The 16,716-nt window shown below is 53.9% G+C and overlaps 1 protein-coding gene across 1 annotated transcript in view; it reads right to left on the bottom strand.

Moving 5' to 3' along the window:
• mtor (mechanistic target of rapamycin kinase) overlaps positions 1-16,716 on the bottom strand; it is a 101,069-nt gene that overhangs the window by 14,280 nt on the left and 70,073 nt on the right. Inside the window, exons 35-40 of the mRNA XM_030352725.1 lie at positions 14,905-15,030; positions 12,711-12,842; positions 11,241-11,356; positions 5,829-5,946; positions 4,163-4,360; positions 945-1,045 (exon numbers count right to left, since the gene is read on the bottom strand). Of these exons, the coding sequence (XP_030208585.1) occupies positions 945-1,045; positions 4,163-4,360; positions 5,829-5,946; positions 11,241-11,356; positions 12,711-12,842; positions 14,905-15,030 (791 nt within the window). The remainder of the gene's footprint in view (positions 1-944; positions 1,046-4,162; positions 4,361-5,828; positions 5,947-11,240; positions 11,357-12,710; positions 12,843-14,904; positions 15,031-16,716) is intronic.

The raw sequence follows: 16,716 nt of genomic DNA, 5'->3' as shown, positions 1-16,716 counted from the left end.
GTACTGTATAGTAGAGTACTCTAATATAAAGTTATAGTACTTTGTATTATTATTATTATTATATAAAAGTAGTGCACACGCCTTGTTTATGGTGGACAGTACTTTTTAGTGAAGTACGATCGTAATTTATTGCGCCCCGTTTAAAGTGAGCAGGAGTATGCTCCACTGGGTCTTGTGTTGTGCAGTACTGCCTTACGTTTATGGCATTGAGCAGACGCCTTTATCTAAAGCGACTTACAACGGTTCATACACACATTCACACACCGACGGCGGAGTCAGCCCTGTAGGGCGACAGCCAGCCGGTCGGTGAGCAGTCAGGGTGAGGCGCCTCGCTCAGGGACACCACTGCCGTGTTCCATTATCCAGACTTCCATCAGTACACTTAAACGAAGTACGAATCCGCACTCACTAAGTGCGCTAATTTTCAGATGTCAGAACTCTTTACGCCTAGCAGCTATAAAAAGCTATAAAAACTACAAAATGACTCTATTGATGTAGGCTATGTGGAAAATGCGCCGACGTTGGCTCAGCCTGGCCCTGCCCTCTTCCGCTACGTAGCTAAGATGGCTGCCGTTGAGTACGAATAGTGTACATCGCCAGTGCCACACACTTCACGATTTGACCGTTTCGAGTACACCATCCGGGTCCTTTCAGTACACTTATTTTCGCCCGGTCTGAATCGGAACGCCCTACGTACTCAAACTTAGGCTAGTAAGTACGAATAGTATGGATATTGGAACACGGCACTCGACACTCAGCTAGGAGGAGCCGGGGATCCAACCAGCAACCTCCGGTTACCAGTCAACCCGCTCTACCTCCTGAGCTAAGCCGACCCGATGCAGCGCATTGTACCGATATGAAGGCGGGGGGGGGCTCCTTAGAGTGGGAGCTTGAGGCCTGGTGGGGGGGGGGCAGGAGGGGGCCTGGTGGCCTGTTGGTCTCACCTGAGGGTGTCCTGGAGGTTGTTCCCCCGGGACAGGGAGATGGAGCGGAAGAAGCCCTGGACTGCAGGCACTGTGTACAGCAGCAGAGTCTTGGACAGGTCCTGGGTCCAGAATGACAGACAGACACCATGGGTTAGGTCCCATCACATGCATACACATACCAGAATGCACGGGGATCTGTGTATGCTTATACCATATTATGGCTTCTTCATTCACCCAATGTATGGAATACAAGTCAGCAATACAGCCTCGTTAGGTTCAAGCCTCGTTAGGTTCCAGACGCTGGAGCCTAACGAGGCTGGAACATAACGAGGCTGGAACATAACGAGGCAGGAACATGACGAGGCTGGAACATGACGAGGCTGGAGCCTGACGAGGCTGGAGCCTGACGAGGCTGGAGCCTAACGAGGGTTGAGCCTAACGAGGGTTGAGCCTAACGAGGGTTGAGCCTAACGAGGCTGGAGCCTAACGAGGTTGTGGGCTTGAGGGTTTTTGGCATCACTAGGCTGGAGGATAGAGGCTGGAGGCTGGGCCACAATTATTGCCTAGCATTCACCCGTTCATAGCCACATCCACACTCCGACGTGTCGGGCATGAGAGATAAGGGCCTGTTGGTCAAGGGCGGTTGAGTTTAGGTGTCCTGCTCAGCGACACTCAGGTAGGAGGAGCACGGGATCTAACTAGAAGCCTCCTGAGCCATCGGAGTACCTTTCGTCAACCCACAAAATGAACTGGGATGACGACTTTCAAAGCATTAACATATGGCTCCTGATTTAGAGCGATAATCCTTGTCCTTAATCCTTCGATTTATACCGGTATTTACAATGACTCATTCCATTTTGTCCTTCAGCAACAGAGCGAGTTACAAGCGAGGGTGAGAGCAATCAGAGCATGCCATCAGACTTGGAACAAGGACACGACTAAGTTAGCAGAAGCCACCTGGACAGACGGCAGCGGGCCACAAGAATCAGAATGAAGGGCGAGCATTTGCTTTATATTTATAATGGTCCTATGGCGTACCGAAATCCTAATCGAGAAAAATACACATCGATATATTAGTTCACTAAATTAAGCTTAGTTATTCTTGTGAGAAGATGACCATTCCTCCACACGTCCATCACCCTGAATGGCAGTCCCTCCTCTCTCCGCGTCCGTCGGAGACTCTCTCCCGGCCGGCGGGGCTCGGTTTCCCTCCAGCTTTTATTGGGTTTAAATAAACAGCGAGTGAGACGAGAGCAGCCATGTGCGAGCACCAGGCCCTCTGTACACTGGGAAATCAAGGTCACTCCCCCCCTCCACCTCCCTCTCTGCTCTCTAAAGGAAAACACACTCTGCATGTAGGGGCGCGCTCTCCTTCCAGCCCTGGGATTGAGAGTCTGGTGTATGTGTGTGTTGGGGTGCCCTCTCCTTCTAACCCTGGGGTTGACAGTCTGGTGTATGTGTGTGTTGGGGTGCCCTCTCCTTCTAACCCTGGGGTTGACAGTCTGGTGTATGTGTGTGTTGGGGTGCCCTCTCCTTCTAACCCTGGGGTTGACAGTCTGGTGTATGTGTGTGTTGGGGTGCCCTCTCCTTCTAACCCTGGGGTTTGACAGTCTGGTGTATGTGTGTGTTGGGGTGCTCTCTCCTTCTAACCCTGGGGTTTGACAGTCTGGTGTATGTGTGTGTTGGGGTGCTCTCTCCTTCTAACCCTGGGGCTGACAGTCTGGTGTATGCGTTGTGTGTGGGGGCGACCTCTCGGTGTGTGTCTGTTTTAGGACGGTCACGTTCTCCGTGAGCGATGGCATGCAGCAGCAGGCGACGCGGGCTGTAATTGTGCGCATACCGTTGACGCTCGCGTGACCCGCCGCTAAACGCGGGGACTTCCCCCAACAGAAGGCTAACGAGCAGCCGAGACGCTCGGCATTCTGGGAGCCCAGGGTGGTGTTTATTTGGATGTTTTTGTGTGACAGGCGCTTTGGAAAAACCCAGTGACCTCTGGTCTGGTGGGGGCTGTAAGTGAAGGTAGGTAGGGGTCTGTGTGTGTGTGTGTGTGTGTGTGTGTGTGTGTGTGTGTGTGTGTGTGTGTGTGTGTGTGTGTGTGTGTGTGTGTGTGTGTGTGTGTGCGCGCGCGTTAATATGTTACTGTGTGGGGGGTGGTGTTTCTAGTTGTGTGCATTCCTGCTCTGTTTGGGGGCATTTTATGTCTGTTTGACATTTGTGTTTGTGTATCTTTATGTGTGTGGCTCTTCCGTGTGCGTTATTGTCTGGTTGTGTTGTTCATAGGCCGCGGTTCAGGATTCCTGCAGGCTTTGTGTGGCTTTTAATGCTTTTGTGTGTGCATGTGTTTTTCATGTGTACGGTTGCACGCAGGTGGGCGTTTCTTCATATGCGTTTGTATAACTGTGTTTGTAACACAGACAGAGAGAGAGAGACAGAGAGAGAGAGACAGAGACAGAGACAGAGAGGGAGAGGGAGAGGGAGAGAAGAGAGAGAGTGAGTCAGAGTCAGATAGTGAGTAAGTGAGTCAGCGAGTGAGTGAGTGTGCAGAGGCATGTGTGTGCAAGGGCATGTGTGTGTATGTGCACAGACATGTGTACAAGCAGGTGCATGTTTGTGCGTTTGGGTGTGTGCGTTGGTGTGTGTGTATGCGTTGGTGTGCGTTGGTGTGTCCGTGTTTGTGCGTTGGTGTGCGTGTCTGTGCGTTGGTGTGTGTGTCTGTGCATTAGTGTGTGTGCGTGCGTTGCTGTGTGCGTGTTTGTGCGTTGGTGTGTGTGTCTGTGCATTAGTGTGTCTGTGCGTTGTTGTGTGCGTGTTTGTGTATTGGTGTGTGCTTTGGTGTGTGTGCGTTGGGAGTGCGTGTTTGTGCATTGGTGTGTGTGTGTGTGTGCGTTGGTGTGTGCTTTGGTGTGTGTGCGTTGGGAGTGCGTGTTTGTGCATTGGTGTGTGTGTGTGTGTGTGCGTTGGTGTGTGTGCGTTGGAGTGTGCGTGTTGGTGTGTGTGTGTTTGGGCGTTGTTGTGTGTGCGTTGGCGTGTGTGTGTGCGTTGGTGTGTGTGCATTGTTATGTGTGCGATGGTGTGTGTCTGTGCGTTGGTGTGTGTGCATTGTTATGTGTGCGATGGTGTGTGTGTGTGCGTTGGAGTGTGTGAGTTGGTGTGTATGTTTGTGCGTTGGAGTGTGTGCATTGGCGTGTGTGCGTTGGTGTGTATGTTTGTGCGTTGGTGTGTGGGCGGAGCCTGACCTCGCCGACCTTCCTCTGGCTGGGCGAGGGGGCGGGGCTGTGCTCGCCGCCCTCCGCCTCGCTGTCGCTGTTGCTGGCCTCGCTGGCGCCGCTGGCCCCGCTGGCGTGCCGCACCTTCTTCTTGTCGTCGCGGCCGGCGCTCTGGTGCTTGTAGTGCAGCACCGCCTCGAAGTTCATCACCGCCCACGCATGCCACGCCTGGGGGAGACACACACACACACACACACACACACACACACACACAACACACACACAGGGAGATATACACACACAGGGAGAGACACACACACACACACACACACACAGGGAGACAGACACACACAGGGAGATATACACACACACACACACACACACACACACACACACACACACCCACACACAGGGAGACACACACAAGGAGGGAGACACACACACACACTCACAGGGAGACAGAAACGAGGGAAACACACACACAGGGAGATATACACACAAGGAGGGAGACACACACACACACACACACACACACACACACACACACACACACACACACACACACACACACACACACACAGGGAGGCACACACACATACACAGGGAGACACACAAACACACACACACACACACACAGGGAGACACACACACACAAGGAGGGAGACACACACACACACACACACAGGGAGACACACACACAGACAGGGAGACACACACACACACACACAGGGAGGGGGAGAAACACACACACACACACAAGGAGGGAGACACACACACACACACAGACAGGGAGACACAAACACACACACACAGGGAGGGGGAGAAACACACACACACACACACACACACACACACACACACACACACACACACACACACACACACACACACACACACACACACACACACACACACACACACACACACACACACACACACACACACACAGAGAGAGAAAAACACACACACACAGGGACACACACACACAAACACGCAGAGACACACACAGTACAGGATGGGTCAGGTTCATTAGCGTTGCACAGCGTCCCTGTTCTGGTGGACCTGGCGTTCGTTCACCCCCGGGGCCGGGGGGTGTACTGGAGTCCTAAAGGATGACTCTCAGATCTCCACCCTTGTCCAACCACTAAATGTCCCGGGCCCCGGGGGGGTGAGTGAGGAGTAGAGGCGCCGACCAGAGCGATATGCAGATCAGGATGTTCTGCTTGGAGACGTGTAGCGGTGCTTCGTACAGATGTAGAACTAATGTTCAAATGAACGGCTCCCAACCGCTCCTCTGAACTCTGGTTCAACGGCGGCTCTCAACTCTGGAGGTGGAGGTGGTGGTGATGGTGTTAGAGGTAGTGGTGGTTGTTAGAGGTGGTGGTGGTAGAGGCAGTGTTAGTGCTGGAGGTGGTGGTGGCAGTGATGCTGTTGGAGGTGGAGGTGGTAGTGATGGTGGTGGAGGTGGTTGTAGTGATGCAGGTTGGTGGTAGTGATGGTGGTGGAGGTGATGGTGTTGGCGGGGGTTGTGGTGATGGAGGTTGGTGGTGGTGGTGGAGGTGATGGTGTTGGAGGTAGTGATGGTGTTGGTGGTGGAGGTAGGTGGTAGTGATGGTGGTGGAGGTGGTGGTGATGGTGTTGGCGGGGGTTGTGGTGATGGAGGTTGGTGATGGAGGAGGGGGGGGTGTAGCCTCACCTTGTACCAGTTGCGGTCGTGCTCGGTGGAGTGGCTGTAGTACTGCAGCACCTTGGGGATGGTGCTCTCGTTGATGCCCTGAAGGCTCAGCTGCCACTCGCCCAGCTTCAGGAAACACCTGGAGGGAGACACCCACACATCAACAGGGAGGAGGGGGGGGAGAGAGAGAGAGACACCCACACACACACATCAACAGGGAGGAGGGGGGGGGGAGAGAGAGAGAGACACCCACACACACACATCAACAGGGAGGAGGGGGGGGGGGGGGGGGGAGGGGGGAGAGAGAGAGAGAGAGAGAGAGAGAGACAGAGAGACAGAGAGACAGAGAGACAGAGAGAGAGAGAGAGAGAGAGAGAGAGAGAGAGAGAGAGAGAGAGAGAGAGAGAGAGAGAGAGAGAGAGAGAGAGAGAGACACACACACACACACACACCTGTACCCACATGTCTATCTAAAGGCAGTGGATTCCCTTCGGAGGTAACGGGAATACCATAATAACAGAACCGGGGCTGTGAGGAGTGACGCTGTCAGATGGTAGACGCTGAGGTTACCTGATCTGGTGAGAGGGAACGGCTGTCGACTTCTTATGTGAAAGAAGGCAAATCGGTTGAGTTTCATTGGTGATATTTTGCAAAACGCAGGTTTGTTGGCTTTATCGGCACACCAATTAAAACCGGATTAAAGTCACTGTCAGTTAAAAAAATGGATAAATGAGAAAATGAAAGTGATCACCATGGTAACAAAACTAATCATCAACTAAACGTGGAGCCCGAAAAGGTTTGCCATAACTACCTGTCATTATCTCAAAAACAAAAACAGCTGCGACCCTCTATTTAACCCTCTATCTATTAGATAAAAACTTTAATTTTGAGCACCTTTCAATTTAATTAATTCAGTTAATTAATTTGTTTTTAAGTCACTGGTGGAAGGTTGTTTTTTTACAAAGACTGGAGAAATTAAAGTGCTGTTGTGACCGAGTGACACATGGACCAGCGACAGGATGTAAACACCACGCGACTGCCGCGAGCGCTGGGTTCATCTGGACATCGGGACGGACCAACGGAGGGCATCACGCTGCCGTTCATCACGCTGCCGTTCAGCACGCCACCGTTCAGCACGCCGCCGTTCAGCACGCCGCCGTTCAGCACGCCGCCGTTCAGCACGCCGCTGTTCAGCACGCCGCTGTTCATCACGCTGCCGTTCATCACGCCGCCGTTCATCACACGGACCTCTGAAGCACTTCCTGGAAGCCACTTTAGAGCCGGGTCTTGGATCCCCAGCCCAGATAAAGGACCTGGTGGTGGGCCGTCCATAGCAGAGCGTGGGGTCCGACCCGGCCTGCATCCATCACCGCAACAGGCGAGGCGTAGCCACCCCCCATCCGTCCGGCTAGCGGGGTCGGTTCGGGGGGGTTAGGGTTCCATGCCGGGCTGCACAGTGCTGGGCGGCGGCCGGGCGCTACAGAACGAGGCTGGAGGCTAAGTGGGTTAGCGGCTGAGCTAATGGTGTGTGAGGGTGTTGGGGCCGGGGCAGCGGGGTTGTTGTGGGATCGCAGCGCGGTGGAACGGCGCGTTCAGGTTTTACATTAAACTCACAAATAGGTGGAGAAGTGTCCCGACGGGCAGAAAATAATGGGCCAGAATACACTTCTTTGTAGACGGAGATGGAGGCGTTTGGTTTGGTGGGAGGAGCAGGGGTCTGTGTGTGTGTGCATGCGTGCGTGCATATGTGTGTATGCGCATGTTTGTGCGTGTGTGTGAGTGACAGTGCAGTTAGTACACCAGGTGTGCAGCGTTCCACATGCTGGATGCAGAAAGTGTGCAAAACAGTCTGCAGACGGGGCAGACGTCACTCCCCCCCCCCCCCCGAACACAACCAGTGTTTAACCCCCCCAGGCCTCCCACTTAAAGCCCCCCGCCGCCTCTGGGGACACGCAGAAACGTCCGTCCAGAGTCACGCCGCCTTGTTGTTCTACGAGACGAACGAGGGGCGGAGAACGCAGCAGCACGCGTCTCTGTGGGTGGTGCTGGAGGAGGAGGAGGAGGAGGAGGAGGAGGAGGAGGTGGTGCTGGGCGGAGCGGGAAAGGTGCAGACCAGATGGTAATACTGTATTTTTTACTGTAAGTATGGCCGTCTGCCACCCTAAATATATAAATATGTGTTCCTAGCCGTGTTCCCCCTGACTGTTCTCGGTTGTCTAGACGCCAGTGATTGCACCGAATGTTTCTCTTCAGGTAGGGGAAAAACAATAGTAAAGGGAAAATAACCCAGCGTCAAGAGGGTCTGTGCTTCCATCTCCTATGGGCATCCATTTGAAGTCCATTCTTAATTTGGAAGGGCTTTAACGGCCGTATTGTAAATAGTTTTACGAGACCGCAAAGTGCGCAAACAACTTCCGCAGGGCTCGGAGGTTCTTAGGAAGCCATCTCTGGAAGCTCTAAACTTTCCCCACGCTAATCTAATAAGCCGGCCTCACGAGGCTTCCCGACAAAAGGTTTGGAAATGTTCCGGCCCGTGCAACAGCAAAGTGCTCTCGAAGGCAGAGAGATGTTCCATTGTTCCATAGGTGAGGAGACTACAAATGAGGGGTCGATTAGGGGGTTGGGCAGGGTGACCTTTCATTCGAAGCAGCCGACAGTGAACTTGTACATGTGCGATTAGGTGTGGGTAAGGCATCTTAGCTTGGGGTTCGAACAAAAGAACCTTTCAGGTGGGAGTCAAGCGTAAAAGGTTAACGCTTGTGCTCTGGACGCGTCCAGCCGCCGTTGCCCAACTCGCATACCTGGACCCGGGGGGCTGAGCAGAAATGCTGGCCCCTGTTAAACCTGGGGGGTGAGGAGCCATGCCGGGGGGGATGGTGAGAGAACCTGGGCATGCCCAGCCAGGAGGCTCGGTCTGTGCCAGGGCCGAGATGCAGAAATACAAAGGGCTGGCGGTACGGAGCACTGAGCATGACGCGCCGGTAGAACGGCAGCAGCGGCGCGGTCGGGTTCCAAGCCGGCTCCTTCGAATGGAAACCAGCGCAGGGCCGCTCCTCAGGTGACCTTCGTGTTTACAGTAAGGGCTCCAAGGATCTGCGAGGCGGCTGATTCCCTGACGTCGGCACGTCGGCCCCCATTTCCCCCGCTGCCGGCGAGCGGTGGTGTGGGACAGTACTTTGAGTCATCCGCCAGCACCTGCAAGACGTAATGACCCGCTGGCGCCCAGCTACGCTGGAGCTGAACTCTGGCAGCCTCGTGTTCCTAACAGAGGCCCTGGACTGTGACCCCGCCCATAGTACAACGCCACTGAACCAACGTCGGTCTGTGCATCCGTCTCTACAAATGGATCCAGAGATGGTCTTATTTCTTCGGTAATCGGGGCTGAAGGTGAGGACACACCAACGGCGCGTGGACGAGCTCTGGTCACGCCAGGTTGACACACTCTCAGAGTGAACCCTTTCAGGACAACACTCGGACCATGAACAGGCCTTCATGCCTTTCCTCCGTTTCTCCTTTGAAAGTTAAGGACTGAAACCAAGAAGGTATTTCTAATGTTACGAGAGTAAACATATATAAATATTTTTTTTGGAAATGGCATACCAAATCTGGCAAAGATCAATTCTGGCTACGTACTAGCTTCTACAAAATAGAGCTACTGGCTTCCGCCATAGACGGCTGCAAGTTACTGGCTTTGGGGAGGCGGTGAGCTATAGGCTAGATGGTGAGCTATAGGCTAGGTGGTGAGCTATAGGCTAGGTGGTGAGCTATAGGCTAGGTGGTGAGCTATAGGCTAGGTGGTGAGCTATAGGCTAGGTGGTGAGCTATAGGCTAGGTGGTGCGCTATAGGCTAGGTGGTGCGCTATAGGCTAGGTGGTGAGCTAAAGGCTAGGTGGTGCACTATAGGCTAGGTGGTGAGCTATAGGCTAGGTGATGCGCTATAGGCCCTGAGAGGGTGATGAGCTACAGACTAGGTGGTGAGCTATAGGCTAGGTCAGGAATGGGCCACTGGCGGCCCGCATCCTCACTCAGTCAGGCCCGCACATCATTTTTACTCAAAAAATAAAATAAAAGAAAGAATCGAGGTTACAGAAAACTTGGTTAAGAAAGAAGAAAAGCAGAGTATCTGTTCATAGAATTCAAAGGCAAAGCCATGTGTCTAGTTTGCTTAGAAGCGATATGAGTCATGAAAGATTTCCACTTAAGTCGCCACTACAACTACTACAACTGCCCTGAAGTGAATATCATGCTTGTTGGGTCCGAGTTCATTGAGTTGTTGCACTTAATGTTGGGCCACTGTTTTTCAGTTTTGTGACGTCATTGAATGATGATGTATGTGAGCCCTTTGCACTGATCAAAACACTAACCAATCATGTGGCTGTTTGAGCATGGAAAACATGAAATGAATCTATGTTGGTTCAATCAACATACCGTAAATTGGTTATGAATCTGGAAGATTTTGTAAGTGGCCACCCCCAAAAATGCACCAGAATACAGGAAATCATATCCAACAAATTCAAAAATGTGTAGCTTCTCAGTTTACATCTAGTTGAAGTATACAGTCACATGGCCCTCTGATGGGGATGATGAAGAATTGTGGCCCTCTTTATCATGAAAGTTGCCCATCCCTGGGCTAGGTGATGCGCTATAGACCCTGAGGGGGTGGTGAGCTACAGGCTAGGTGGTGAGCTACAGGCTAGGTGGTGAGCTATAGGCCCTGAGGGGGTGGTGAGCTACAGGCTAGGTGGTGAGCTACAGGCTAGGTGATGAGCTACAGGCTAGGTGGTGTGCTACAGGCTAGGTGGTGTGCTACAGGCTAGTTGGTGAGCTACAGGCTAGGTGGTGAGCTACAGGCTAGGTGGTGAGCTACAGGCTAGGTGATGAGCTACAGGCTAGGTGGTGAGCTACAGGCTAGGTGGTGAGCTACAGGCTAGGTGGTGAGCTACAGGCTAGGTGGTGAGCTACAGGCTAGGTGGTGAGCTATAGGCTAGGTGATGAGCTACAGGCTAGGTGGTGAGCTATAGGCTAGGTGATGAGCTACAGGCTAGGTGGTGAGCTATAGGCTAGGTGATGCCCTATAGGCCCTGAGAGGGTGATGAGCTACAGGCTAGGTGGTGAGCTATAGGCTAGGTGATGAGCTACAGGCTAGGTGGTGAGCTATAGGCTAGGTGATGAGCTACAGGCTAGGTGGTGAGCTATAGGCTAGGTGATGCGCTATAGGCCCTGAGAGGGTGATGAGCTACAGGCTAGGTGGTGAGCTACAGGCTAGGTGGTGATGTATAGGCCCTGAGAGGGTGATGAGCTACAGGCTAGGTGGTGAGCTATAGGCTAGGTGGTGAGCTATAGGCCCTGAGAGGGTGATGAGCTACAGGCTAGGTGGTGAGCTATAGGCTAGGTGGTGATGTATAGGCCCTGAGGGGGTGGTGAGATACTGACCTGGCCATGAGCTTGTGGAGCTCTTGCTTGTGCTGCTGATCTTCGGCGGCGATGGCGTGCTGCGCCTGCTGCTGCATGCCCTGCACAAAGTGCTGCATGTGCTGGAAGGCTTCGATCTGGAGGGGCACACCACAAACACGTTACACACACTTTACACACACATGTGGCAGCGCTGCGTTTTTCCAGCCAACAAACAACACCGACGCATTCCCAAGGGGCGCGTAATCTCCCCCATTCCTGTTTTCTCGCATGAGATAGGGTTAAAGACGGCAGCGATGGTGGCTGAGGTCAATTGGAGCTAAATGGTTTAAGGACTGGTGGTTGTTTCCACGTCGTTAGTCTGGATTGTGAACTTCAAGCAGAGCCCGACCGGTGGTTCGTGGAGGTGCCAATGTTTCTGGAGAAACGCAAACCGCGGATCTGTTCAGCGCCCGCAGGACAGCAGACTTCTCGCCGTTGCCTTCTTGTTTATCCACCTCGCCAGAAAAATCGCAAAAATCAGGAGACGGATGTGGGGGGAGGGGGAGGGGGAGGGGGAGGGGGAGGGGGGCGATGGCGGGGCGACGTCATGCATCGGCATGACGACCAGCGCTAAACAAAGCTAACGGATGACAGATGCTCGAGCAAGAGCACATGATCCGAGGATTTAACTCCTTGTCAACGACGGCTCACGGACACCCCAACGTTCGGTCATGGAACCCCGTAAAACACGACGGAACGCCGGGGGCAGGGGGGGACCAGGGGTTTAGGGGGAGGGGACAGTGAGGTGGAGGGGGGGGGGGAGGGCAGGGGATCTTGGGGTGAAGACGGGGGGAGCCCGGGGGTGTGGGTAGGGACGGGAGTGAGCGCGTGCACCAGCGCTGTAAATGACCGGCCCCGGCGTGGTGGGCACCACAGCGGGCCCCTGCGCTGGTGTCGGCCCCCCGCCCCCCCCTCCTGCGCTGGTGTCGCCCCCACCCCCAGCCCTGGTGTCGGGCGGGCAGTCACACTTACCTCAGCCCCCGTCACACACGGCCCTTAATGAGCCCTGGGAGAAGGAGCCACAACCACTTAGAGGGGCGACACCTGGCTGAGGGGAAAACAACACGGGGGGGGGGGGGGGGGGGGGGGGGGGCTGCGAGAAGAAAAAAATAAGGGTGCCAGACCGAAAAAAGAAGAAAGTTCAGCCGCTGCGATGTTATTGGCTGGGTGGGGCTGGGTCTCTGGTCGAGTGTTGGGGTGGGGGGGGAAATACATGTCCTGTACAACGTTTTTCAGTTTCAACACCTTTACTTCTGACTAGAAGGCGGGGGGGGGGGGATGCCGAGTTGGGAAGTAACCACGGCAACGGCGGGAGCCAACAGGGACAGCACCATTGAGCCGAAGAACAAAATAAAAATAATAATAAGAAAGAAGGAGGGAGAGGAGGAAGAGGAGGACGAGGAGGAGGAGGGGGGAGAGGAGCAGGACGAGGTTTCCACGGCGACCCACCTTCAGCGTGCTCTTCCACATGTACTTCATGTAGGCGTAGGTGACGTGGGGGTGTGTGGTGGGCAGCGGGTGGTCCAGTTGCTTGGACGGGTCCACCCCCAGGAGCAGGACCAGGGTCTTGTGGGCCAGCGCCTGGGGACACACAGGAGGTCGGATCACACGTTAGCATCACGCCGAGGACCACGCGGGCCGGGGTCGTCTGCTGGACAGGGAACAGCTCAATGAAGGACCCGCACTGAGCAAGACACCCCGCCCTAACGGCGCCTGACGGGCTGGCCGTCGCCCTGCGTGGCTCGGTGACTGAACGTGTGCATGAATGGGTGAATGAATGGGTGAATGTTGGGCAATATTGTAAAGTGCTTAGAGCGGCCGCTGGTTAGAAAAGCGCTGTATAAATGCGGTCCATTTACATTAAGGGTACGTTCATATATGATACTGCACCTTAACGAATAAATTAATAAAACGGATTATTCAAATGATTGATGTATTTTTTGCAAACAGTAGATGAACTAATTCTGTTTATACAATACTATAACGTGATGTTTTAGACCGTTCTGAAGTTGAACATAGAGCCTAATTTCCACCTCTCCCTGCCGAGGTATAGGCTGGAGGCGGGTTGACACGGACTCGTTAGCTGCTGCTAACGGGACAGTCCACCCCAGGCTGGGGGGGACGGGACAGGAAGGGGTTCTGTTTCCCCCATGGGGGTTCAACGGCCCCTGCAGCCCCCTACAGTGTGTGTGTGTGTGTGTGTGTGTGTGTGTGTGTGTGTGTGTGTGTGTGTGTGTGTGTGTGTGTGTGTGTGTGTGTGTGTGTGTGTGCGTGAGATACAAGAAAGATAAGCAGGGAAACCCTCCAAGAAACCCCTTCCCTCCTCTTCTTCCCCCTTCCATCCTCCTCCTCCTCCTTCCCAAACCCCCAAAGGGGACATCTTATAAAACAGTGGGGTCATTCTTCGATCTCCACATTCCTCCCCCCTCTGCCTCCCTCCCCCCCCCCCCCCCCCCCCCCCCCCCCACCAGTCAAGGCCTAATCACCTTTCCACCCAGTGAGCGTTTGATGTCGGGCACAATTAGCCAATCACAGCTCTTTCCTTCCGATGACATCATGGGGCTTCTGGTGTGCACGTGTGTATGTATATGCCAACTCTTGTCATTTTCTAAGTGTGTGTGTGTGTGTGGGTGTCTGTGTTTCTCCGTGTGTTGGACTGTACGCGTGTGTATATATATGTGTGTGTTTGACTGTACGCGCGCGCGTGTGTGTGTGTGTGTGTGTGTTTCTCTGTGTGTTTGACTGTGTGTGTTTGTTTGTTACTGTGTATGTGTCGGTGCGCATGCGTGTGTGTGTGCGCATGCGCGCGCGTGTGTGTGTGCGTGTGCGTGTGTGTGACAGTGCGCCAGTGGAAAGCAGGGTGTACTGCCTTTGGATCAGGTACAATCACTAGGAATAACAGTGAGGTAAGCGCGGGGGGGGGGGGGGGGGGGTGGGCTGGGCTGATAGAGGCTCTCTAAACACGCTGGGGGGCGGGGGGGAGTTGACGGTGTGATTCCACTGCCGGCCTCCAGCTGAGAGGGGGAAGAGGGGGTTCATTCGGCCTGACAGGAGCCGTCTTAATCAGTTTCAGAGCACTGTGCTGAAGAGGTTCTTGGACAAGGTAGATGGTGGATGAACTGCATCGATACAGCAGCGCTTTTCTACCCAGCGGCCACTCAAAGTGCTTCGCAATATCGCCCAACATTCACCCATTCACACGCCGACGCCAGTGTCAGCCTTGCAAGGCGACAGCCGGCTCGTCAAGAGCAGTCGGGTCTGGTAACTGGCAACCTTCCGGTTACCAGCCGAGCCACATGCCGCCCTATATCAAGGGCTCCATCTGCCCCAGGCTGGGGTAGTTGTGTTGTAGGTGCAGACTGCTTGCACGCCAGTGTCCAGGACGATACTAGACCAAAGTACGTGGGGAAGACACCGCGACACAGAAGATAGTAGACCGGGGGTAAGGGGGCGCATCGCTACGGGTGTACGACCCCCAGCTGGAAGGCATCCTAGAGACAGATATTTTAACCCCTTCCTCAGAGAGGGAATGACTGTCGGCTCTGCAAGGTCTCCTGGTGAACAGGGGAGGGGGGACGGGGCACTGCTGGGGGGGGGTACTCCCCAGGGGAGGGGGGACGGGGGGCTGCAGGGGGGTACTCACCAGACGACCGCTCTTGCCACACAGGCTGGCGTACTTGAGCCAGGTCCTCATGTCCTCGTGGGGGTTGATGACCAGCGAGCGAACCATCAGGATCCTCTGCCAGTCCTCGACGATGCGCTGACAGCCCTGTGGGGGGGGGGGGGGGAGAGAGAGAGAGAGAGAGAGAGAGAGAGAGAATTATGTTATTAAGTTGTTGTTTACCTTTCTACCGTGCCTTGGCTATATTAAAATCAAATGTAATTTAATAGAGAGGCAGGCGAGACATAGAGAGACACCCAGGAAGAGGGAGATGCACAGAGTGTGAGACATAAGCTTACACTCTAACCACGAACACAGTTGAGAGGATACAGATACTTTAAAGATAAACTAAAGACCCTGGATTGTGAGGGATGGAGAAGAGGAGCAGGGGGGAGAGGAGGGGGAGGGGAGAGGAGGGGGAGAAGGGGGGAAGGAGGAGAAGGGGGGAGAAGAGGAGGGGGAGCAGGGAGGAGAGATGGACCACCGACACCACAGAGTATCCTGCGGTGGATCTTTTCTTATCTTTTGGCTCGCTCTCTTGGGCACACATGCACCAAAGCAATATTTCACACAGATACACGAACACATGCTGGAGGCAGGCTTCAGTCTTTATTTTAGTTCTTTGACAACATAGAGAGAGAGAGAGAGAGAGAGAGAGAGAGAGAGAGAGAGAGAGAGAGAGAGAGAGAGAGAGAGAGAGAGAGAGAGAGAGAGAGAGAGAGAGAGAGAGAGAGAGAGAGAGAGAGAGAGAGAGAGACATTGATAGAGTGCCACCGGCAGACAGGGAGAGAGAGTAACTGAGAGAGCGTTAATGACTCAAAGATGTGAGGGTCAAACAGACAGACAGACACAGAGAGAGTGAGAGAGACAGAGAGAAAGAGACAGAGACAGAGACAGAGAGAGAGAGAGAGACCGACAGTACAGTAAGAAGGGGCTGGGACGATGGACAGAATGAGAGACAGGTGAGAAGCGAGGAGCAGTAGTGACGCCAGGACAGATGTGTGTGGTTTGGGTTAGCTGCTAATAAATCACTCCAGTGAACGAGCGAGCACGCACACACGGGCACACATACGCACGCACGCACACACATAAGCACCCACACATGCACGCACACAGACAGACAGACACACGTGCGCATGCACAGAGACACACTCTGGTAGTGCCATTATGGGGCCCAGGTCTGCTGTGTGTGCGTGTGTGTCTTGTGTGTTTTTCCTGTGTAGCCCTCTCCTACCCGGCCTTCATCTTTTATGAATGGAAAAAAAACGTCAAGACGCCGTCAAGAGTTCAAGCCTTTACTACAAACAGAGGTCCACGTGATCGTGTGTGTGTGTGTGTGAGTGTGTGTGTGCGTGTGTGTGCTTGCAGGTTCGCGTGTGGAAGATAGTGAAAGGACGGGGGGGGGGGGGGGGGGGGGGGCGGGGCAGTAAAACCTATGTGCGTGTATACGACCGTCGCCCAGGACGTAAACAGAACTTGTTTGTCTGTTGTCAAGGCGACGGGAGCGAGATCTAACCCATTTCCACAACATCGGCTCTCAGCAGGAGAGCTGTCAGAGGAACCAGAGCACTCCCGGCCCTCAGGAACGCTGGGCCCGCACATCAAACAATGCTCTGATCATCACAGAGCTCCCCCCAGAGAGCAGCCACGCACTGCACACACACAATCACAAACACACACACACATACAGACTCGTATACAAACCCACTTAAAATACACTCTTTAGAGTTAAGTGTTGGAAGAAGCTCGGTTGGTTCAGAGTTGATTACTCTGAACTTTGACGGCTGATCGAAA

This window comes from Gadus morhua, chromosome 1 (genome assembly GCF_902167405.1).
Source record: "Gadus morhua chromosome 1, gadMor3.0, whole genome shotgun sequence".
NCBI classification, from domain to species: Eukaryota; Metazoa; Chordata; class Actinopteri; order Gadiformes; family Gadidae; genus Gadus; species Gadus morhua.
Note: the sequence above shows the minus strand (reverse complement) of the source record. Positions and strands in the feature narration are given on the sequence as shown.